At 38.8% G+C, this 26,209-nt stretch overlaps 1 protein-coding gene across 1 annotated transcript in view; it reads left to right on the top strand.

The window, feature by feature from the left end:
* The window catches only part of PLBD1 (phospholipase B domain containing 1), a 68,690-nt gene that overhangs the window by 28,532 nt on the left and 13,949 nt on the right, over positions 1-26,209 (top strand). Inside the window, exons 3-6 of the mRNA XM_060024329.1 lie at positions 2,404-2,487; positions 3,827-3,965; positions 6,108-6,248; positions 6,657-6,801. Of these exons, the coding sequence (XP_059880312.1) occupies positions 2,404-2,487; positions 3,827-3,965; positions 6,108-6,248; positions 6,657-6,801 (509 nt within the window). The remainder of the gene's footprint in view (positions 1-2,403; positions 2,488-3,826; positions 3,966-6,107; positions 6,249-6,656; positions 6,802-26,209) is intronic.

Here is a 26,209-nt window from a genome sequence, read left to right as displayed (position 1 = left end):
CAAAAAACAAAGAAGTTAATAAAATTTGATTGTAAAAGTTAAACAATAAAAATTATTTTAATATTTTTTTAATTGAAAAGGTAAAACTAAATCTTCGAACAATAACATGATGGGTGATGTCAATGGGTAAAGCTTGCTAAAATATGTATGTTTGGAGGAGGAGAGAAATAGAAAATTCATTTAGATTTTATATAAGAATTCCCTGGCAGTCCGGTGGGTAGGACTCCATGCTTCCATTGCAGTGGGCACGGGTTGATCCCTGGTCGAGGAATTAAGATCCTGCATGCCACGTGGTACTGCCCCCCCCAAAAAAGTCATTTATATTTTATAATAAAATGCATAATAATGAATGTTTTCACAATTTTTAATGATGATCACTAATGGAATAGAAATGCAGCTGACCCTTGAACAATGCTGGGATTAGAGATGCTGAGTCCTCACCCCCAACCCTGCACAGTCAAAAATCCTCATGTAGACTTATGGTCGGCCCTCCATATCCAAAGAGTATGTATTTGCTGAAAAAATCCATGTATAAGTGGACCCTTGCTGTACAAAGTCATGTTGTTCAAGAGTCAATTGTACATTTTATATAAAGCTTCTAAATTAGCAGAAGTAAAAAGAAGGATAATGAAAATGTTATTTAAACAGAGAAACCATAAAAGAGAAACAAAAAAAAGGGATGGTAAATGGAAAACAGAAGGAACTGCAGAAATAAATCCAAGTATATGAAAATCACAACAGATGTAAATGGATTATTTTCATCAATTCAAAAACGTTTAATTGAGGAGATGTTGTTCAAGGATACAGACTTGCAGCTAGTAGATAAGCCCTGGAGAGCCAACACACAGCATAGTGATTATAGTCAACAATACTGTATTATAAACTTCAGAGTTTCTAAGAGATTAGATCTTAATTGTTCTTACCACCAAAAAGAAATTACAATTACGTGACATGGTAGAGGTGTTAGCTGATGCTATGGTGATAATCACATTGCAATATATAAATGTATCAAATCATTATACAATGTTGTATGTCAATTGTAGCTCACCAAAAATGTTTACTGTATAGCGTATGAGGGACATTTAACTTTTTAAATAAGTTTTAAAAAATCTCAAATAGCCAGTAATGCTGAGGGGAATGGAAATTAAAACACAGAATCATTTCACATACAACAGACTGTTGAAAATTTGAAAGTCTGACTGTGCCAAGTGTTGGCGAGGGTAAGGAGCAAGGAGAGATCTAACATGTAGTTGGGGAGAACGTAATTTGGTACAATCACTGTGGAGAACAATTTGGCAGTATCTAGTAACTATAGATGTATAGAATATTCAACCCAGAAATTCTACTTTTATATGTATATGTATATATACACATACATACTAGAAAAACAAATGTGTAAAAAGAGACATTTACAACAATGAAGTTGCACTGTAATAGCGGAAAATTAAAAACCAGTTAAATGTCTATCATAGGACTGCATAAATGAATTTTTATATAGTCATAACATGGAATACCATCAACACATGAAAAGAATAAGTTTAAGCTGCAGATGATAACAGATAATTCTTTTAAAATATCATGTGGAGAAAAATAAACAAGTTAGGGTGGTAGATAGTATGATCTTATTTATATTTGTCCTGAAACATTATTAATAATAATATACATTATTTATGATTAAATATATATATAGAGAGAGATGGTATAAAAATGTGCATGAGAACAATAAATCACTCATTCAAGACTGCAGTTGCCTCTGGGGAGAAGGGAGGACAGTTAGTGTCAGCGGTTGAACTCTATCTTATGTTTTATATCTTTTTTAAAAAATATGAAGCAAATATGGCAAAATATAATGATTTTATATAGTTGGGTAGTGGATACTTGGGTGTTTGTTATATTCTATGCTTTTCTATATGTTGGGAATATTTCCCAATTTTATTTTTTTATTTTTTTAAAATTTATTTATTTATTTATTTTTGGCTGCGCTGGGTCTTCACTGCTGCGCGCGGGCTTTCTCTAGTTGCGGCGCAGCGAGCAGGGGCTACTCTTTGCTGCGGTGCGCGGGCTTCTCATTGCGGTGTCTTCTCTTATTGCAGAGACCTGGCTCTAGAGCACAGTCTCAGTAGCTGTGGCGCACAGGCTTAGTTGCTCCACGGCCTGTGGGATCTTCTCGGACCAGGGATCGAACCCTTGTTCCCTGCATTGGCAGGAGGATTCTCAACCATTGCGCCACCAGGGAAGTCCCAATATTTCCCCATTTTAAATTGTGCATTTGATTTATAAAAGAAGATAGGGAAGGTTTGCCATAGGGAACATCCCAGTTAGCCAAAATACTGGATAATTTACTGTGATGGGAAAATCCAAGAAGAAAAATGGAAATGTAACAATTTTCATCTCTCCTTTCAGACATATGTTTGACCACTTCACAAACCTCTACCCACAGCTGATTAAGGAACGTTCCGTGTTGGATAAAGTACAGGAGTTTTTAACGTAAGTATTCCTCTTTCTTTAACGTAAGCTTTCCTCTTCTCATTGCTGTTGAGGCTTCAGGGCTTGAATCTGTCATTTCAAACAGCAATTTCTCCTTCACCAATTTCTTTTCCATCTCTTAGGCAGGACTCTGGAGTAATTCTTGTAGTTAAGTATAGCACCTTTTGGTGATGGCATGAAAACTGGTTGTGGACAAATGCCTTCTAATTTGTGCTCTTTCAGAGGTCAGGTTGAATATCCCATTATCAATTGCTGACGCAGCTAGAGGAAGATCTCACCAGTGCAAGACAGGCAAAGTCAAATCCCCGGATCCCTTCCACCTGGGGGCTCCTCTCCTTGCAGAAATCATTCCTTCTCCCTCTGAAAGGTGCTTCCATTTCATGGACTTGGTGACTCTTCTTAGCTGGGAAGTTAGCTCATATCTAAAGTTATAATTCTTAACATCCTCTGAGAATATTTCCATTTTAGTAAAGTTTTCTGAAGACTAATAATTCTCAATATTCAGAAAATATGTTTTATATTTGTGGGATGACAGACTATGAGACTAATTTGGGGATAAAGGAGCTCTTGGTTTGGCCCTCCAAATTATATACTAAGCAACCCCTTCATCGGATGCTAAGGTCCTACAGAGCATCTGGGCTAGATCCCATGAAGCAGTGACACTGTATTTTTAAATTGATCTAGAGATAGCCTGAACACATCAGAAATAGCTTTTAGTATACAAATTTATATCAACTCATCCTGCATAAAGTGCAGACAACAAAAAGAGAAGAGAGAATGAAAGGACTATTAAAAAAAAAGACTTTTTCCTAGGACAGAGGCATTGAGGCTGTTATTAGCGACAACTGGAATAGGGCAAACCATAAACTATGAAAATGATCTGAGAGAAATACAAATACAAACCACCCTGTCCTTAAGAGCTTTTGTTTTTTTCCTGTTGTTTATCACTTCTATCTACAAAGTAAAGTTAATCAACTTGTCCTTACCGATTTAGTGAAACATGATTTTATATAAGATATATTTGAACCAGTCTATCCTCAACTTTCTTAGGTCTCAGTATCACAGATAAGTAAATATTACACCTGTGTTTCTAGATAGTTCTAGATAGAGCATGGGGGAAGTTATAATGGAAGAGTCCTAGTCCTTGGGAGAAATTGAAAATCACTTAGGATTTGCTCTGATATCCTTTCAAAGTGATTGGAATGTTATAAGATCCAGAATTTAAATTATACTAGCTAACATAAGTATCTGAATATATAATCTCTAAATACCTGGGTTTAATTTAGCTTTGGATGAACAACCATGGAGACCTCTAGTACAAATCTAATTTGTCTTCCAGGAAGCAAGATCAGTGGGCCCGGGCTAACATCAAAAATTACAAGGATGACCCGTTTTGGAGACACACAGGCTATGTTATGGCACAAATGGATGGGCTATATGTAGGGGCAAAGAAGAGGGCTACAGTAGAAGGAACAAAGGTAAGATCTTTTAAAAGCTACTCAGGATTTATATGGTATGGCAAGAATATTGAAAATTATCTTTAAAATTATTGATACATTCCAATTAAGGAGAAGATCAAATTAGGACTAGAGAATAAATTTCTTGCACAGAAGAACTGTCTTATCTATCTCATTGCTAGCACCTGACTCAGTGTCAGGTTAACTCACAAATAAACCAGCTTGTTGCTGTGTTCTTTCAGTCTCATTCATGCTATTCTCTGGGGTAGGTTAAAGAGCCCCATATGAATGTACTGGCTATTTAATTAACCTAATAAAGCAAGTATTTTAGACAATACGTTTGTTAAGAAAAATGTCTAAGTTTTATAAAATGTACAATAATATTCTATGATTATATATTATTATATATTATTATGTATAATATTCTATTTTTTAAAAACTGTGAGGTGGGTAATAGGAGTTTATTATTTTTCCTTAAACTGTGCATATACATCTTTATTCTTTCATATGTATGGTATCATTCTTAATTTTTAAAATAAAGGCAAAATATTTAAAAGCAAATTACAAACTGAAAGATATATTGCAATTCATCTCGGAGACAATGAACTAATCTCTCTAATACTTAAAGAACTCTTAAAAGTAGGTAAACAAGAATAACCTGGTAGAAAAACAGATAAAGCACATTCACAGTTCACAAAAAATAAATCCAAAGATTTTTAAACATATGCTCAGCAGTGCTCATGGTAGAAGAAATGCCAGTATAAACTACAGTGAGATACTGTTTTTCACCTATCAAACTGGAAATAAACTAATTGTTTAATATGTTGTTAGGCTGTAATAGTATAATTGAAATAAGCCCTATGAAGACAATTTGGAAATATCTATTAAAATCAAAATCATTTCTAGAGCTCTGTCCCACACACAGACTCACACACATACAAAATGATGTGTCCAAGTCTGACTATTGTTACATTATTTATATTAGCAAAAGACTAGAAACCACCTGAAAGTCTACCAATAAAATACTGGTTAAAAATATTATAATGCATCCATTCATTGGAATACTATTTAAAAGAATGAGGAAGATTTTTATATCAAATATGGAAAGGTCCCCAAGATATGAAAAGATATTAAGAGAAAAAAATCAAGGTGAAGAGAAGTACATATAACACACTATCGTTTATGTTAAAAAATGTATTTGTAAGACATTTTTAGAAGTCTAGAGATACGCAAGAAACCAATAAAAGTGGTAGTAAGCTGGAGACAGGGTGGGTCTTGAGTGAACAGAGGATAGGAATGAAGAGAATTTCCACTATAGATCTTATAATTAAAAAAAATATTGAATAATGAATGGATTACTTATTCAAAAACAAAACAAAGAGAATGTTTATATAAATAAATAATCAGGTGTTTTTTCTTTTCTTGCTTTTGCTTTTGTTAAAATTGTCATGTGTATTTGTCTTCTCACCACCTCTGCCCGAAAACCAATTTGTTTGTAGATGCCTAGCCCTGGGCGACTCTGGTGGTTTGAATCTTGCTGGAGCAGTGCTCTCTAGTTAACACAGAGTTCATGTTCAAGCCTGATAATTGCTTCAGGTTTAATGCTGTCAAGTCTGTTAGTCCTGTTTTAAACATACGATCAAAATCAAAAGCACCTTAGTTGAATATTTTCGCTGTAAAGCAGTGCTTCTCAGCTAAGGATGACTTCTCACCAGAGGACATTTTGCAATGCCTAGGCATTTTGGGTTGTCAAAATTGGGAGGGTGCTACTGATATCTAGTGGGTAGAGGCCAGGGACGCTGCTAAACTTCCTACAATGCCCAGCCCCCCTGCCCAAAAAGAAAGACTTATTTGGCCCCAAATATCACTAGTGCCAAGACTGAAAAAACCTGCTGAAGAGGAATGCAAGCAGAGGGCTCTGTTCATTTTACTCTCATAGGACCCACTCCCCAGATCTGTGGCTAACAGGCTAAAATGTCTCACAAACTATAAAGTAATAAAAATCATTTTATAAACTACAATAAAATCTAGTGTATCTGTTACATTAGGGAACTTTCACAAAGGAGTAATGTAATGGATACCTAGCAACAGGAGCCCTCACAATAGAAAATGACATCTGAGTGTCTGAAATCAATGTTAAGTGCTGTCTCTCTCTTTTCCCAGCCCATGACCCTGTTCCAGATTCAGTTCCTGAATGCTGTTGGAGATCTGCTGGACCTGATTCCCTCACTTTCTCCCACAAAAAACTCCGGCCTGGAGGCTTTTAAGAGATGGGACATGGGACATTGCTCTGCTCTTATTAAGGTGAGACATGCGACAGCCTTTCTCTTCGTCCTTCTTCTGGTCCATATGGACTTTTTCTATATGTCACCCAAGTATGGTAACATCTCATCACTCCCAGCTATAGTTACATATCAGCTCATGGGTTCCTCTGTCATAGAAGTTAAGAACTAGAAGGAACTGATGGAGGGAATTGGATGTACATGATGTTACCCGTTTCTTCCATCATTTTTCCCATGCTGTATGTACCTGCCACTCCCACCATCCAGAATCTTCCATTTTGGAAGCTAGGACAGACTCTGTTTTGTGCACATTAAAGGTTAATTTTCCAGTAACAAAAATAGCAGTAAACGCCTTAATAGACATAATCCCTCTACACTTCCTACATTTGTAGTCAGTTATCTGTATACTTCACTATGATTCTGGCTATAGGTTCTTCCTGGATTTGAGAACATCTTTTTTGCTCACTCAAGCTGGTACACGTATGCTGCCATGCTCAGGATATATAAACACTGGGACTTCAACATCATTGATAAAGACACCAGGAGTAGTCGCCTCTCTTTCAGCAGTTACCCAGGTAAATAAATTTAGAGAGACATCTGAGTACTCTGAGTACTATTACAGGATAAAACCTTAGTGATTTAACTGGAATGGAAGAAGAAATGTTTAGTGATTAGCATACATTAATCAAAATTGGTTTTTAGAGTGCTATGAAATATAGCTCTAATACTTGTATTTAATAGAATGTCATAAACTATGTTAATAGGGTTGACAAAACTTTACTTCAACAAATGCCAATTGAGTATTTAAGCACAAGGCACTTGCCTAGGCTCTGCAGTAGAATCAAAGATGAACGAGGTAGATCCTGTCTCAGCATCTCCTTGAGAGCCTGTCTCCATTTCTCTTTTTTTATGATTTCTTTTTTTTAATTGGAGTGTAGGTGATTTATGCATTTCTCTTATTCTTTGCAATATCCACAGCAGTTTACCTAGTATGTGGCACCTAGTACTTAATAAATTTTTGCTGAATGGATGGGTGAATGAATGTACGAGCTTATAGATCTTACACAGACAAGATAAGTACTATACAGATAAGAACAATATTATTACTGGATACTGTTTAGGCTACAAAAGAAGTGTAAGAAATGTTGTGAGTATTCAAAATAGGGACAACTCACATCTGATTGTTGGGAAAAGGAAAAAGGTGGACATTTGAGATGAACCATGAGCGATGACTAGAATTTGAGCAGGTAGAGATGGATGGGAAGGATGATCTTTGTAGAGTTGGGATTGCAAACTCCTATACCTAAAGGAGACAGAAGATGATGCAAATGAATAAAGGGGCTGGTATAAGAAAATAGAAATGGAAACAATTTTAGCAAATACATGGTCCACTGACAGGGAGCCAGTCAGTTCCCACTGACTATTGTCACCCAGCCATGTGGAGATCAGTATTTCCATATCCTCTAGCTTCTCAAGAGAGAAATATGGACTTGAAAAACAAAACCCCAAAACGTGTGTCTGCTAGCTGGAATTGCCCTCAACTGCAGGTTTGCACCCTCTTCAGGAAACATCATGAGCAAAGGCAAAGGGGAAATTCTTACCAAACATCTAAGTGTCCGATGCAGATGTGATGTGGACACTTTTGACCTTTAATTACATATATGCAACTTACAGGGCGGTTATACCAACCACCTGTCATATCTAGCTTTGTAAGAGTATTTGTGTCAGAGTATTATTGTCCCTTCTGGCACTGTTGTTCTTGATAATATTAACATCACCCTATTGGGAATTCTGACCAGGGGAATAAAGTGATGTCTTTCTGTCCTTGTGACCTGATCCTTCCTTTGAGACCACTTTGATTTCATCTTTGTCATAGTTTGCTTAATTGTTTTAGTACTGAGGGGGACTGAGAACTCCTTTCTCCAAGTTAGACTGTGCTTCGATTCTTCTGTGTTCCTTTGCACTGAAATGTAACGACGGCAAGATACTGGGACAGTCAAATATTCGTACTCTTCCTCTTGTTTGTGATAGAATGCAAAGTCCAGCTGTTACCTGAAACTTTTGCTTTGAAATCTCTGCAGAATGGTGTTCTTCCATAGTCTTAATAGTCTTGAATCCCAAAGGTAGTGGTGGAGAAGGACGTGGAGGGATTACCTGTGAAACTTTTGACCTTGCTCATATTTGCATATATATCTTCCAGAATAGATAGATTTAGAAGTAGACATATAGATAATAGAGCTCTTTTTTTTTTTTTTTACTCCAAGATGTTTTTGCAGGAGCCAGTGGAGCAATGTCATTCATAATTTCTCTAACTGGACTGCTTTGTTCTTAACAGCAAACATGTCGAATTTTATTTATATTACAAAGAATTGTTTAGTTATGGGATCAGCCACACGGAATTCATTGCATAGACATAAAACTAAGCTTTACCATGAACTTTATGCCATGTGTATGTGCTGTTGATGCCAGAAATAAGCTAGGTGACTTGTTGTTTTTCTTTGGTGCAGGAGTACCGTGATAGATTGAGTGGGTTAGGAGCGTGGTGTCAGTTTTGTATTCAAAGGGGCAGGACCTGGAGGCTCTTCCTGATACGGACAAGGATATTAAGAGTTATTGAGTCAGAACCGATAGATCAAGTCATGATATAATTTATTCAGCTACAATTTTCTATTAAAATGTCCTAAGCAGAGTATTTGTGATGAAAAACAGGACAAATGCAGCCCCTATTCTAACAAACTTTACATTCTGGTGAAAAATAGACACAAATAAAAAAGCAATGACTAAAGTGTGATTTGGGTAATAATAGAGAAGCCTAGTTTGGGGATGAATAGATAGCTTTTAAGAGAAAGTAAAATTTATGTTGAGACACAAAGGCCAGTGTAAATTCCCTGGGATAATGGGGTGATAGAATGTTCCCTGTGGAACAAGCAGCACATGTAAAGGCCTATGGGCAAGAGGAAGTGCGGAGAAGGCCAGGGAGAGGGAATGAAGGGCAGTGCAAGACCATTAAAATGACAAGTGAAAGTGACATTAATAGATTTGCATTTTAGAATTACAAAATGTCTGGCCCACGAGAGGAGGACTGGAGAGGCTTCCCACAGAACATGTAGAAGCCTGAGGCAACAGTCCAGGCAACTCAAACCACATAAAGTTTTGCAGATGGTCAGTCAATATACGGATGGAAGATTGATATTGTAATAGTGTTCCTGTTGTCCTTGCCAGAATCCTTGAGGGATAATTGCCTAATAAGAATTGTTGGAAGGGCACTCCCAAAACTGTACTCTAGCATAGAATAGGAGGAATAATAGTCATCCTTCACAATACAGTCATCGATGTTGCAAAAGGATTTGCAGACCCCAGCTCACCCAGGCTTATCTAAGCCAGTCTCATGCTCTGTGTTCACGAGAGTCCCAGCTGACTCCGTAAAAATACAGGTAGTTATTCAAGGAAATAATATAATAACCTCCATCCTAATCTGGAAAGGATTTACGGTGGGGTCCAAGGTGGCAGAGTAGGAAGATTCTGAACTCACCTGCTCTCACAGGCACATTAAATCTACAGCTACATTTGGATCATTTCCTCTGAAAAAGATCTGAAAGTGAGATGAGCTGATTCCCACAACAGAGAATGAAAGGACCACACTGAGACAGGTAGGAGAGGTGGAGACATGGTCTTGCAAAAGACCCCACTTTGTTGTGTGCAGCAACACGCGATAAGGAGGGATCTCATGAGACAGGTGCTTCTCCAGGAGGAGCAAGGGATTGGTGACGCCCACCAGGCACCCCAGCCCCTGCGATCCGCACCAGAATGATGAGCTCCCAAAACGTCTGGCTTAGAAACCCAACGGGGCTGATGTCCAAGGGTACCAAAGTGCTATAGGAGACTGAGATTCCCCCAGTAAAGGATTTGCATGTGGCCTTACACACCCCAAGACCCAGCAAAATAGCAACAGTTTGGAAAGTGCCAAATGTGAGGAAGATTCATTTGCCCATCTAAAGGCTGGAGGGGCCGGGGACAGCCGAAACGGTCTGCAGGCAGAGGCACTGGCGGAAGCCATTGGCGCATTCTCCACCTAGCGTGCTAGCACAGGTGGGTGAGCCTGGATGCAACACCCTCCCACTGCCTAGCGAAGCGGGCAGCGGTGAGTGGTCGTTGCAGTGTCCTACTTCCTTGCTGAAGTCTGCACGTGCAGTGGTTGCAACACTCCCCTGCCCCCTGGGGGGGGCTGAAGAACTGCCTTCCTGAAGCCAGTGAGCGGGCCCCATCCCCTCCACTCTCCAGCTGCCCTGCTAAAGCCAGTGAGCACTTTCAGTCCACATAGGGGACACCTCTTGATCCCCCGGCCTTGCTCGCCAGGGGCCCTGGCATTCCTGAGCTCCACAGGACGGTAACGGTCAGAAAGACAGCTCTTGGCAGGCTACCACGCCCAGGGCACTGCACAGACAGCAAGCTGAAATAAAACCCAAGTATCCCTGTGAAAAAGACCTATTTACTTAGCCTGATGCTTCAGCTTCAGACAGACTTCAGGTTTCCCACGCATCTAGAGGCTAAGGAGACATTGCCAGGAGACATAAGCTGGGAGACACCATCCTTGTACATCCCCTTGGCCTCACTACAGCTCGGCAACACTTCCCAGGTAAAAAGCTTATTCACTTGTCTGGAGCCCCAGTTTTTGCAACTGTCACTAGGCCCTAGGCTGCCAAAGGTCACGCTTACCCTTGGGCTTAAGCGTCTACTTTCACCTGTGTTCTCAGTGCAGTGCTGCTTCCTTTCTACCCAAGGGCAGCAGGGGAGGTGACAAGTGAGCTTTACTCCGTATGCTCCCCCACTGACCCCTGTGGCAGTCATGGCACCCCCTGCAGGCTCTGCACCACGTGTTCAGCAGTGCTGTGGGGAGGGCTGGCCCTGGCCCCTAAAAGGGCTTTAAAAACCTTGCTTTCGGGCTTCCCTGATGGTGCAGTGGTTGAGAGTCCGCCTGCCAATGCAGGGGACACGGGTTCGTGCCCCGGTCCGGGAAGATCCCACATGCCGCGGAGCGGCTGAGCCCGTGAGCCATGGCCGCTGAGCCTGCGTGTCCGGAGCCTGTGCTCCGCAACGGGAGAGGCCACAACAGTGGAGGCCCGCGTACCTTGCTTTCTAACACAACCAGGCCTTTGTAACAGATCTCATGCCTCCAGCTGATGAGGTGACTTCCTGCTTTCACGAGTCGGTTACAAGTTGGATGGATATTCTGTGGAGCAGCTGAGACTGCTCATCTGCCTCTTGCCTCAGGCTTCTCACCTCTCCTACCCACAGGTGGGAGTGTATCAAAGGTAGGGGTATAGGCAGCATGGATAGAGATCGCATTCTAGGAGAGCACTGATTATAGCATAAGAAGTCTGAGAGAAGACAGACAAAAGTTGGAAATACGTTGATGTATGTTTACTGTATAAAATTCTGAATGTAATTAATGACCAGGAAAAGAATTATCATTCACATTTTTCTTAATACTGTGGGTAAGACTTGCTATTGTGGTCATGATTAACAAAGCACAGTAATGATTTCTGAGACAGTCATTAGAATTCAGTATTCATAGGCGACATGATAAACGTTGAAGAGTCATTAAGTAAATGGTGTTAAGGAACTGCAGAGGCAAAGAAATCTATGTTGTTTCAGTGCAAACAGGTCACAAAGAGTCATGGCTTTGAGAGTAATAATAGTATTGCTGCTTTTTTCTCATGAAGGGAGATATAAAATTTTCCAGAAATAATGTATCGGACTATAAAGAATACAAAGAGGTGGTACCTGGACATTACAAAGCATCTTCACATACGCTGATTGGGTGATAGACAAATACATTAGTATGTTTCTCTGCTCATTATTCTAAATCTTCATTAATAAATCCCTACACTTCACATGGGCCCTTGAATTTTGTCATCTATTTCTTAATCAAATTGTTTATTTAGGCAGGGGCCCTGCAAAAATTACTTGCCTGAAGCTCTGAATACTCTTAAGAAAGGTGGCCCTGTATTATTGAAGCAAAAAAAGAAGGTTTTGAATAGCCATGGTCTGTTTTACCTAAGAGGTGATAGGGCAAAGAAAGATAAAAGCCCTGGCCAGTCCTCCGCCAGGATACTGTATACAGACAACTCTTGATTTGGCTGTGCAGTCAAGAATCCCATAGGGAATGACGGCATTGAAAAGGTGGGCATTACCACTGCATGAACACTGCAGTGCAGAGATCTCCTTACCATCAAAAAGAACACAAATAACAAATGTTGGCAAGGATGTTGAGAAAGGGAACCCTCGTACACTGTTGGTGGGAATGTAAATTGCTGCAGCCACTGTGGAAAACATTATGGAAGTTTCTCAGAAAACTAAAAATACAACTACCATATGACCCAGGAATTCCACTCCTGGGTATATATCTGAAAAGAACAATAACACTAACTTGAAAAGATACATGCACCCCAATGTTCATAGCAGCATTATTTACAATAGCCAAGACATGGAAGCACCCTAAGTGTCCATCAACAGATGAACGGATAAAGAAGATGTGGTACATATACACAATGGAATATTACTCAGCCGTAATAAAGAATGAAATCTTGCCATTTGCAGCAACATGGATGGACTTGGAGGGCGTTACACTAAGTTAATTATTTCACTTATGTCAGACAGAGAAAGACAAATACTATGTGATATCACTTATGTGGAATCTAAAAAAATACAACAAACTACTGAATTTAACGAAAAAGAAGCAGACTCACAGATATAGAGAACAAACTAGTGGTTACCAGTGGAGAGGTGGGGGAGGGGTTTATAGGGTAGGGGGAGTGGGAGGTACAGACTATTGGGTGTAAGATAGGCTACAAGGATGTATTGTACAACATGGGGAATATAGCCAATATTTTGTAATAACTGTAAGTGGAATGTGACCTTTAGAAATTGTATTAAAAAATAAAAATAAATAAAATTTGTTCATGTCAAGAAAAAGATCTGCTGATTTCCATTGCATTGAAGGTTTAAGTCAATCAGAGATAATCAACCTGTCAGTAATACTGAGTCTTCCAGCCCACAAATATTGTTTCTCTATTTATTTAGATCTTCTTTAATTTGAGCGATGTTTTGTAGTTTTTAGTATATGGGTCTTACATACCTTAAATTAATTTGAATCCTAAATGATTTTTGATGCTACTATAATCAGAATCAATTTTTTAGTCCTTTTTCCAATTGTTCATTGCTTGTATATATGCATTATTATCTATCGCTACATAACAAATCACCCCCAAAATTAGTGACTTGAAATGACAGTAACCATTTAGTATCTCATAGTCTCTATGGGTAAAGAACTTAGATAGGGCCCAGTGAGGAGAGCTTGTCTCTACTTCACTATATCTGGAGTTTTAGCTGAAGACTCAGGAGACTGAGGGGCTGAAATCTCTGGTAACTTAACCAAAGCTAAAGGATGTACTTCCAAGGTGACTCACTTCCATGGTCAAGAAGATGGTGCTGGGAAATTGATTCCCCTCCATGGGCCTCTTCACAGGACTGCTCAAGTATCCTCAGGGCAGGATTCCTGGTTTCCCCCAGACCAAGTGATCTGAAAGAACACGGCAGAGACAGCAATACCTATTATGACCTAGTCTCAGAAGTCATATACTCTCACTTCCACCACATTCTATTTGTTAGAAGGAAGTTATTTTGATCAGCCCACATTCAAGAAAAGGAAATTAGAATCTATCGTTTAAAGGGAAAATTGTCAAGGAATTTGTGGAAAGTTAAACACCACCACAATATAGAAATATTATTTTTTTGTATATTTACTTGTTCTCTTGAGAACTTTCTAAGTTAATGTATCAATCTAATAGCTTTTTGTAGATTTCTTGGGATTTTTCTAGTTACATAATCAGGCCATCTTTGCATAAAGACAGTATTACTTCTCTCTTACCTTGTATGTCTTTGTTTTCTTTCATGAATGTACTGGATAAGACCTCCAGGACACTGTAGACTAGAAGTGGCATGGAAATCTTTGCCTTGTTCCTGATCTTAAAGGGAAAAGTATTCAGTCATTCACCATTAAGTATGATGTTAATTGTAGGTTTTCTGGATACCCTTTATAAGGTTAAAGAAGATCCCATCTCTTCCTACTTTGCTTAATGTTTTTATCATGAATGAGTGCTGCATTTTGTGCAGTTCTCAGCTTCTATCTATGATCATGTGATATTCATCCTGTATTAATATGGTGAGTTCCACTGATTAATTTTCAGATATTAAATCAACTTGGCATTTCTGGGATTAACCCCACTTAATCATAATATATTATTCTTTTTTATTTATTTTTTATTCAACATACTAATATTTTGTTAAGGATTTTTTCATCTAGTATTCATGAAACATATTGGACTGTGGCTTCCTTTTCTTTTAATTGTTTTGGTATTGGGGTAAGCTTGTTCTTATAAACTGAGTTAAGAATTATTTTTTCCTTCTATGTTTTCTGAAAGAGTTTGTGTAGGACTGCAATTATTTTTTTCTTTAAATGTTTTAAAGAATTCATTGACTAAGCCATCTAGACATGGAATTTTATCTGTTGGAAAGTTTTTAACTATGAGTTCAATTTCTTTCATTAATATAGGTCTATTCAGGTTTTCTAATTCTTCTTGAGTCAGTTTTGAAAATTTGTGTCTTTCAAGGAATTTGCCCATTGACTCTAATTTATCATGTTCATTGATATAAAGTTATTTATAATATTTTTATTTACTTTTTAATGTTGGTAGGATCTGTAGCTAAGTACCTTTAATCATTCATGATATTATGTCTTTTTTTCTTTATCTGTCTAGCTAGAGGTGTATAAATTGTATTGATATTTTCCAATAACCAGATTTTCTTTTCATTGATTTGTTTCCTATTGTCTATTTTTCTTCCTCATTGATTTTCATTCTTATCTTTGTGATTTTCTTTTTCTCTACTTACTTTGTGTTTAATCAGTGTAGTTTAATAGAGAGCCAAAGGTTTTGGCAGGGACTAGCTGAGATTTTAGAGCTAACTCTCTCTGTGGTTTTCTTGTTTCTAAGGTTTTCTCTAACTTTCCACTTGTTCTTCCAGCTCTGGGCTTTGCCCTTTGATAGCTGGAGCAGTCTGAGCTGTGTGTGAGCTCGGAGCAGAGCACCCTCTGTCAGAGTTGCAGCAGATTTGTATATCTCTCCAGTAAGAATTCGGTCTTACAAGGGTAAATCTCTCAATTCTTTCTGGTTTTATCCCAAGCTCTTTGGCATCTCTCACATCCTTGCATAGTTAGTGGTCAGCCAGGAAACTAGGCAGAACTTATGTTCAGATTTTGGATCTCTGCTCTTCTATACTTCTCTCTTGCTTTCAAAATTTCCCCCTTTGGGACTTTCCTGGTGGTCCAGTGCTTAAGACTCCCTGCTTCCACTGCAGGGGGCATGGGTTCGATCCCTCGTCCAGGAACTAAGATCCCGTATGCTGCGTGATGCAGCCAAAAAAAAAAAAAAAAAAAAATTCCCCCTTAATTTCTCAGATATCTACAGCACTGAACTTCGCATACCATCTCAAGTCACTATGGCTGCAGTTCCCCACCACCAGAGCTGGCAGTGGGGGATTAAGGAATGCACTCAAGCAATGAAGCCACATACTCATATTCTTTTTTAAAAAAATTTTTGTTTGTTTGTTTTGCCGCACTGTGCAGCATGCAGGATCTTAGTTCCCCCACCAGGATTGAACCTGTGGCCCCTGCAGTGGAGGCGTGGAGTCTCAGCCACTGGACAACCAAGGAAGTCCCCGTACTCATATTCTTAACTAATAGGATCACTGCTCAGTTTTTCCCTGCCTTTGGTCATTTTCTAGTACCTTCAACTAGTTATTTTACATAATTTTATACAGTGTTTATCCTTTTTACTTGTGGGAGAAATCATCAAATTTCTTTGTGCTGCCACTGGAATACTCACCCTTGGTATGAGCATTTTTATTGCCTTTTAATGCGTTTTACCCAAATGTTTTCCATATTAACAAAAGTATCGCAAGAGCTCCTGGTCGAAGCCTTCGCTAATTTTCAGGCTGAGTCAGCTACCCCTCCTTTCAGCTTCCTCGGTGCCTCGTGCACAGCTTCTTCAGAGCCCAGGTTCTGTATTCATGTCTGCATCCTCAGGGCCAGCAGAGCCTTGCACGTTGTAATCACTGAACAAATATTTATGCAAGGAAGGAGAAAAGGAAGGAAGGAGGAAAAGATAATGGGAAGAAAAAAGAAAGGAAACAGGCAGACAGGTTACAGATAACCCCTTCTGATGTGGACAGGTGGAAACTGGAGAAAGACAGACGGGAAATGCAGTGAGAGGTGGAGGAGGGGCTGCCTGAGAGAGCATCATCTATCAACATATCACAAGCTCATTGTTTTCTCTTCATCCTGCCCTCCCTTTTATACCCTTGATTTGAAAAGAAGAGTCCGAGATGTTCATGAATTGGTATCAAGGCATCTCAGATGCAAACCTGTATGTTCAGCACAGGGATTGGACCTTGAAGCCAATCCTTTGCAGCCACCCTGACTATGAATGACATGAATAGGACCCAGCTAGTTTTATGGGAATTGGGCAGCACCCAAGATTTAAGTAAGTTACCTTAAAATCGTTTCTGCTTAACTTGTTATTGAAATAAAAAGAAAAGTAATGTTTGTTTAGCTTCTATTTATGTGCCTGGCGTTATAACTGACACCCTGTGTATGCATAATACACATTTGGTGTGTATCATGTCACTTAATTTTCATAATAAACCTAACAAGGAGGGTATTGTATCAGCATTTTTCAAATAAAAAAACAGGTTCAGGGAAGTTAAATACCCAGCTCAGGAGTTGGGCACTGGGGTTCAAACACGATGTATCTGACTATAAAATACCCAGTGTTCGTTTTCAGAAATGGTTCTGTTTGTATCTAAGTTAAATGGCTAACGCTAAAAGAGCCATGAACTCAAAGGACCTCCTGGGATGCCAGGTGGGTGGAGCTTTTGTGTGGGAACAAAGTGTTTTAATTGAGGATTACAGTAAATAATGATGATCCCTAGGAGGCTGAGGCTTCATGCTTAACTATCTGTAAGTGGAGCTCTCTGGAACACACTTAGTGTGTTTCACCCAGCATGCATGTGTTCCTACTTTGCATCACATCTGGGCATCCCATCACCTCCCACACACATGTACATACCCCTTAAATTTTCCTCTGGAGCTTGCTAAAAATGCGGATTCTAAAGTGCCATCCGTAAGAATTCTTATTTAGTTGAGCGGGGCTGGTGCATTTGTAACAAGCACCCTAGGTGATTCTAACATATTGGGTCCAAGCCCATCCTTTCAGACTCTGGCAGTCTTTCTGGTCTGGGTAGCCATGACTTTGCTCAGCCTTCTCCTGTTTGAAGTTCAAATACTTGAAAGTAGGTGCACAGGGAGATAAAAGAATAGTCTCAAGGCCCCAAGAAAATGTCGTCAAGTCTCCTTCGTAATCCATAATGTTATTACTTTCATGTGTTATTAAATTGCCTCTGTAGTTGTAAACATTTTTAATGTAATTGTATAATTACTTTTATTAATTTCATGTTACCTCTTTTATCTTAGATCCTTTGATCATAAGGCTGAAATATATACAAACAATCTGTGATTTAACACATGCCAAGATTCATATCTTCTGCCTTTAAAAAGTAGAACCAAAGGAGAAGAAATAAAAGTAGAACTAGGGCATCCATTCCAAAGGACCATAGATAGATTTTGTAGCACTTCATTTCTGCTTTCCTAAGTATCAATACCTTCCTTTTGTTTTGTATTCCTCTTTGGCACCATCCCAGGATATTGATGACTTCTGCCAGGCCACAGCTGTCTTGAACATCTTTCCCCACCTAGCTAAGGAAGCTTCCTGCCTTCTATCTTTCCAGAAATCCCACCTTATTTTCCACACTTTTCTTGACTGACTGGTCATAAGGTGATTTTCCCCAACTCCACCCTGTCTAAACATGCAACCCCCCATGATTTACTCTCTTCCCAATTGCTTTGAATGCATTTGCTCTATTGTGTAGAAGTGTTGTCACTGTTTGCCATGACTACCTATCTGTTTCCCTCACATCTGTCAGGCGTATGTTGTAGTGGAAAAGGCATGTGTTGAGGTTCAGTCCTAAATTTATTCCTGACAATGCTGTTTATTAGCTTTAAATAGCTAAATATTTTTTAAATTAGCTCATCTAAGTGCTCTTTTTGTGAAGATCAAATGATAGTATCCATCCTTCTAAAGCAGGGTTTCTGGTGTGTCATAGGTACACAGTGAATGTTAGTGACCACCATCTCTTTCTTCCTTGGATTTAACAGTTATTTATTGAGCACCTACTATGTGTCAAATCCTTTTCTGGCGCTAGAGTGAACAAGACAGAAAAAGTTCCTGCCCTGGTGGAACTTACATGCTATGGGATAGATGGAAAAGGAAACAGTAAACAAGCAAATAATATAACCTAAAATAAATAATTTATTATTGAAGAAAAACAATTTTATGTGGATAATAACAGAATATTGGTTAAATGTAAGCCACCTCTTCATAATTACTTTCTATAATCTTTAAGAGATTATTATTATTATCTTAGAATTAGAATTATACTAATTCTTTTATTTGGACCACTGCAGGATATTCAAACTCCCAAGTATGGCTTCATGTGCTTGACTATCTAATAGTATGAATCCTTCATTGATCACCTTCCTATTGCAGGATTAAGCAGAAATCTGCTAAAAAAAAAATACATACTTGATAGAAGAATAATTACTGGAAAGTGAAGGGGAAATTTATTGGTTCCAGTTAGGGTCTTGGCAGGAAGAGAAGTAAATGAATGCCATTCTGGAAGGTAGGAAGACTGAGTCCATTGCAGAGTAGAGTAGACAGAATAAACGGCTGGAGGATTTCATGTCCTGGGGTAACAAGGAGAGCACAGGCTGCCTTTTCTTAGGCAGGAAGCGGAAGATTTTCCAGCTGTAGACAGTAACCTTACATAGGAGTTCTGGTGGAGACTCAGAGGGGAGCAGAGGTGGGCAGAGAGGGCAGTCTGGGCATATGCCTTTTGAAGAAGCTCCTGAGGGAATTCTGATACAGTCTCTGGGCTGAGACCCATTGCACAGTGCTTGAGATACAGTAAGTGTTTAATAAAAATCTATTGACTGTCAGACTGGCTTAGAGAAATCAGACAGCCCAGCATAGGTGGGTGCTTTTCACAGGTCTGAGAAGTGATACAGTTCCTCTTCAGCTGTGGGAAAAAGCTGAGCAGAAAGGCTGAGTATGGCGCCAAGATGTTATTTTGTTTTTTCTCTTTTTAAAAAAAAAGAAAGAAAAGAGTTCCCAAAGTGTCACATCCATCTGTGTTAAAATCAAATGGCAGGGCTTCCCTGGTGCCGCAGTGGTTAAGAATCTGCCTGCCAATGCAGGAGACATGGGTTCGAGCCCTGGTCCAGGAAGATCTCACATGCCACGGAGCGACTAAGCCCATGCGCCACAACTACTGAGCCTGTGCTCTAGAGCCTGTGAGCCACAGCTATGGAGCCTGCGTGCCACAACTACTGAGCCCGCGCACCTAAAGCCCGTGCTCCACAACAAGAGAAGCCGCCGCAGTGAGAAGACCGCGCACCGCAACGAAGAGTAGCTCCCGCTCTCTGCAACTGGAGAAAGCCCGCAGCAGCAGTGAGGACCCAGCGCAGCCAGAAATAAATAAATAATTTTTTTTAAAAAAGAGAGAAAAGAATCAAAATAAAATAAAAAATCAAATGGCAGTAAGACATTTCAAAGCAAAATATGTTGTATAATTGGATTATTATTATTATATTAGCTACTGCTGAACCTCCAAATTTTGTGCTGGAAACGTGATTATTATTGCTTTTGAGTCCACACGTCAACTAAATGGTTCTTTCTGGTGTCTCCGCTGGGCACATCGTGGGTCTGAGGTTGGCTGGGGTTGGGTGTGCAGCTCTGCTGACCTTGGATGAACTCTGTAGCACTTCGGGGGACTGGCCAGCTAGAGGCTGGCCCTCCTGCACGTGGTCTCCCATCCCAGAGACCAAATTAGACTGGGCTGGTTTACACTGCTGTAACAGGGTTACAAGAGGTGAGAAGAAGTATGCAAGGTCTCCTGAAGCCTAGACTCAGAAGTGGCGCATTTTGTTAGCCGAAGCGAGTTCCGGATCCAGCTCAGATCTAAGAGATGGGGAAACAGACAATGCCTCTTTCTGGGAGATGTTGCAAAGTCCCGTTGCTGAGTATGGATAGAAGGAGGGGTGAGGAAATGCAGCACAGCTATTTTTACAATCATAATCCACGCTCCTGACCCTGAGTTGTATGTCATTTATGTCCTTTGTCAACGCTGAATCTACTCTTTTGGAAGGAAGGAATGTGTGTGGTCTTCAGAGGTTTGGAGCAGCTAATGCATGTGATATGCAAATAAGCACATTTTAAGTTTTTTATTTTATTTTTTAATGGTTTATAACATGGTATAAGTTTTTTGTGTACCTACGTATTATGTTTCGACTTCTCTATATACTACAGCATGCTCATTCCCAAAGGTCTAGCTTCCATTCCTCACCATGCAGTTGACCCCCTGTATCCATTTTGCCATCCCCCTGCCACCCTTCCCCTCTGGTAACTGCTGCTCTGTTCACTGTATCTATGTGTTTGTTTTTGTTTGGTTTGTTCACTTATTTTTGTATTCCACATATGAGTGAAATCATATGATATTTGTCTTTCTCCATCTGACTTACTTCACTTAGCATAATACATTCTAGGTCCATCCATGCTGTCACAAATGGCAAGATTTCATCTTTTTATGGCTTAGTAGTATTCCATGATACACACACACACACACCACATCTTCTTTATCCATTCATGTGTCTATGGGCACTTAAGTTGTTTCCATATGTTAGCTTTTTTTTTTTTTTTTTTTTTGCTGGTACGCGGGCCTCTCACTGTTGTGGCCTCTCCTGTTGCGGAGCACGGGCTCCGGACGCGCAGGCCCAGCAGCCATGGCTCATGGGCCCAGCCGCTCCGCAGCATGTGGGATCCTCCTGGACCGGGGCACGAACCCACGTCCCCTGCATCAGCAGGCAGACTCAACCACTGCACCACCAAGGAAGCCCCATATGTTAGCTATTTGTAAAGAATGCTGCAGTGAGCATAGGGCCGCATATATCTTTTTCCAATTAGTGTTTTCATATTCTTTCAATAAATACCCAGAAGTGGAATAGCTGGGTCATATGTTAGTTCTATTCTTAATTTTTTGAGGAACTTCCATATTGTCTTCCACTGTGGCTGCACCACTTTACCTTCCCACCAACGTATGAGGGTTCCCTTTTCTCCACGTTCTGTCCATCACTCTGGAAGGAGAGAACCATTCTGACAGGCATGAGGTGATATCTGACAGGCATGAGGTGATATCTGACAGGCATGAGGTGATATCGCATTGCGATTTTGATTTGCATTTCCCTAATAAGAGTGATGTTGCACTTCTTTGTATGTGCCTGTTGGCCATCTGTATGTCTTTAGAAAAATGTCTTTTTTAGCTTCTCTGCCCATTTTTAAATTGGGTTGTTTGTTTTCCTGTTGTTAAATTGTATGAGTTCTTTATATATTTTGGACATTAACCTGTCATTTGATAGATGATTTGCAAATATCTTCCCTCATTTGGTAGGTTGTCTTTTCAATTTGTTAACGGTTTCTTTTGCTGTGAAGAACCTTTTTAGTTTGATGAGGTCCAATGTGTTTATTTTTGCTTTTGTTCCTCTTTCCTGAGGAGACATATTCAGAAAGATATTGCTAAAACCAATATCAAAGAGCATCTTGCCTATGTTTTCTTCTAGGAGTTTTATGGTTTCAGATCTTACATTCAAGTCCTTAATCCATTGTGAGTTGATTTTTGTGTATAATGTAAGATAGTGGTCTAGTTTCATTCTTTTGCATGTGGCTGTCCAGTTTTTCCAACACCATTTGTTAAACAGACTATACTTTCTCCATTGTATGTTGTTTGTTCCTTTGTCATAAATTGATTGTCCATGTATATGTGAGTTTATTTCTGGGCTCTCAATTCTCTTCCATTGATCTCTGTGTTTTTCTGCCAATATCATGCGAAATCAAGGAGTGTGACACCCCCAGTTTTGTTCTTTTTTTCTCAGGATTGTTTTGGCTATCTGGGGTCTTTTGTAGTTCCATATAAATTTTAGGATTTTTGTTCCATTTCTGTGAAAAATGTCATTGGAATTTTGATAAGGAGTGTACTGAATCCATAGATTGCTTTAAGTAATATGGACATTTTAATAATGTTAATTCTTTCAGTCAGTGAGCACAGAATATCTTTCCATTTGTGTCATCTTCAACTTCTTTCAACAATGTCTTATAGTTTTCAGTGTACACGTCTTTCATCTCCATGCTTGAATTTATTCTTAGGGATTTTATTCTTTTTGATGCAATTATAAATGGAATTGATTTCTTAATTTCTCTTTCTGCACAACAGATTTTTGTATACTGATTTAGTACCCCGAAACTTGACTGTATTCATTTATTATTTCTAATCGTTTTTAGGTGATGTCTTTAGGGTTTTCTATACATAGTATCATGTCATCTGCAAACAGTGACAGTTTTACTTCTTCCTTTCCATTTTGGATGCCTTTTATTTCTTTTTCTTGCTTAATTGATCTGGCTAGGGCTTGCAATATTATGTTGAATAAGAGTGGCAAGAGTGGATGCAGAAAAAGCTTTTGACAAAATTCAACATCCATATGATAAAAACCCTCCAGAAAGTGGGCATAGAGGGAACATACCTCAACATAATAAGGGCCATATATGACAAACCCACAGCTAACATCATATTCAATGGTGAAAAGCTGAAATCATGTCCTCTAAGATCAGGAACAAGACAAGGATGCCCACTCTTACCACTTTTAGTCAACATAATATTGGAAGTCCTAGCCACAGGAATCAGACAAGAAAAATAAAAGGAATCCAAATTGGAAAGGAAGAAGTAAAATTGTCACTGTTTGCAGATGGCATGATATTATACACAGAAAATTATAAAGATGCTACTAAAAAACTACTAGAGCTCAACAGTGAATTTGATAAAGTTGCAGGATGCAAAATTCATATACAGAAATCTGTTGTATTTCTATACACTAACAACAAACTGTCAGAAAGAGAAATTAAGGGAACAGTTCCGTGTACAGTAGCATCAAAAAGAATAAAATACCTAGGAATAAACCTATCTAAGGAGATAAAAAGACCTGTACTCAGAAAACTATGACACTGATGAAAGAAATTGAAGACCACACAAACACATAGAAAGATATACCATGTTCATGGATTGGAAGAATTAATATTGAAATGACCATACTACCCAAGGCAATCTACAGATTCAATGTAATCCCTATCAAAATACCAAAGGTATTTTTCACAGAACCAGAACAAATAATTCAAAAATTTGTATGGAAACACACAAGACCCTGAATAGCCAAAATAATCTTGAGAAAGAAGAACAGGGCTGGAGGAATCATGCACCCTGACTTCGGACTATACTACAAAGCTACAGTTATCAAAACAGTATGGTATTGGCACACAAAAAAAACAGATACATGAATCAGTGATACAGAATAGAGAGTCCAGAAATAAACCCACACACTGATGGTCAGTTAATCCACAACAAAGGAGGCAAGAATATACAATGGAGAAAAGACAGTCTCTTTAATAAGTGGTGCTGGAAAAACTTGACAGCTACATGCAAAAGAATGAAATTAGAACATTCTCTAACACCATATAGAAAAATAAACTCAAAATGGATTAAAGACCTAAATGTAACACTGGAAACCATAAAAGTACTAGAAAAAAACATAGGCAGGACACTCTTTGACATAAACTGTAGCAATATTTTTTGGATCTGTCTCCTCAGGGAAGGGAAACAAAAGCAAAAATAAACAAATGGAACCGAATTAAACTTTTGCACAGCAAAGGAAACCACTGACAAAACAAAAAGAGAACCTACTGAATGGGAGAAAATATTTGCGAATGATATGACTGATAAGGAGTTAATATCCAAAATATATAAACAGCTCATATAACTCAACATTAAAAAAAAACCCAACTTGATTAAAAATGGGCAGAAGACTTGAATAGATGTTTTTCCAACAAGACATACAGATGGCCAACAGGCAGATGAAAAGATGCTCAAAATCATCAATCATCAGAGAAATGCAATTAAAACCACAATGAGATATTACCTCACACCTGTCAGAATGGCATCATCAAAAAGAACACAAATGACAAATGTTGGTGAGGATGTGGAGAAAGGGAACCCTTGTACATTGTTGGTGGGAATGTAATTGGTGCAGCCACTGTGGAAAACAGTATGGAGGTTTCTTAAAAACTTAGAAATAGAACTACTATATGACCCAACAATTCCATTCCTGGGTATATATCAAAAAAAACAAAAACACTAACTTGAAAATATACATGCACTCCAATGTTCATAGCAGCATTATTTACAATTGTCAAGATATGGAAGCAACCTAAGTGTCCATAAACAGATAAATGGATAAAGAAGATGTGGGATATATATATATATATATATATATATACACACACACACACACACGCGCGCACACATATATGATGGAATGTTACTCAGCCATAAAAAAGAAATATTGCCATTTACAGTATTACTAGAATCTTCCCTCTTGATACTGCTTTTGCTTCATCCCATAGATTTTGGTAAGCCATATTTCCATTTTCATTTGTGTCTGATTTTTAAAAATTTCTCCTTTGATATCTTTGTTGACCCAATAATTGTTCAGTAGCATGTTGCCTAGTTGCCACATATTTGTGATATTTCTGGCTTTCTTCTTGTAGTTGATCTCTAGTTTCACACCGTTTTGATTGGAAAAGATGCTTGATATGATTTTAATCTTCCTAAATTTATTGAGACTTGTTTTGTATCCCAACATATGGTCTATCCCTGAGAATGTTCCACGTGCACTTGAGAATAACGTGTATTCGGCTGCATTTGGATAGAATGTTTTATATATGTCTATCAAATCAATCTGGTCTAAGGTTCATTTAAGGCTGCTGTTTCCTTGTTGACTTTCTGTCTAGATGATCTATTCACTGATGTAAGTTGGGTATTAAAATCACCTACTGTTATTTTGTTGTCTCCCTTTAGGTATGTTAATAATTGCTTTATATATTTTGGTGCTCCTATGTTAGGTCAGTATATATTAATAACTGTTATGTCTTCTGGACGAATTGTCTGCTTTACCGTTACTTAATGTCCGTCTTTGTCTCTTGCTACCATTTTTGCCTTGAAGTCTGTTTTTTCCCATGTGGGAATGGCTACACCCACTTTCTTTTGGCTGTCATTTGCTTGGAGTATCAACTTCCATTCCTTCACTTTGAGCCTGTGTTTCTCTTTAAAGCTGAGATATGTCTCCTGGAGGCAGCATATAGTGGGGTCTTATTTTCTAATCCATCCAGTTATTCTGTGTCTTTTGATTGGTAAAGTCAATCCATTCACATTTAAGGTGATCGTTGATAGATGAGGACTTAGAACTGCTATTTTATCTTTTATTTTCTGGTCGCTCTGTATCTCCATTGTTCCTTTTTTTTTTTTTTAACATCTTTATTGGAGTATAATTGCTTTACAATGGTGTGATATATAACAAAGTGAATCATTTATACATATACATACATCCCCATATCTCCTCCCTCTTGCGTCTCCCTCCCACCCTCCCTATCCCACCCCTCTAGGTGGTCACAAAGCCCTGAGCTGATCTCCCTGTGCTATGCGGCTGCTTCCCTCCATTTTTCCTTTTTCCTTGTGTTTCTGTCTGCCATTTTAGTATGGTGGTTTTCTATGATGTTTTTCCCTATTTCCCCTTGTTTTTATGTTTCCTCTCTCTGCTCTAGATTTGTGTTTTGTGGTTACCATGAGATTTGTATGAAACCTATCATGGATAAA

This window comes from Delphinus delphis, chromosome 11 (genome assembly GCF_949987515.2).
Source record: "Delphinus delphis chromosome 11, mDelDel1.2, whole genome shotgun sequence".
Lineage (NCBI taxonomy): Eukaryota > Metazoa > Chordata > Mammalia > Artiodactyla > Delphinidae > Delphinus > Delphinus delphis.
This window is presented reverse-complemented; position numbering and strand designations above follow the sequence as displayed.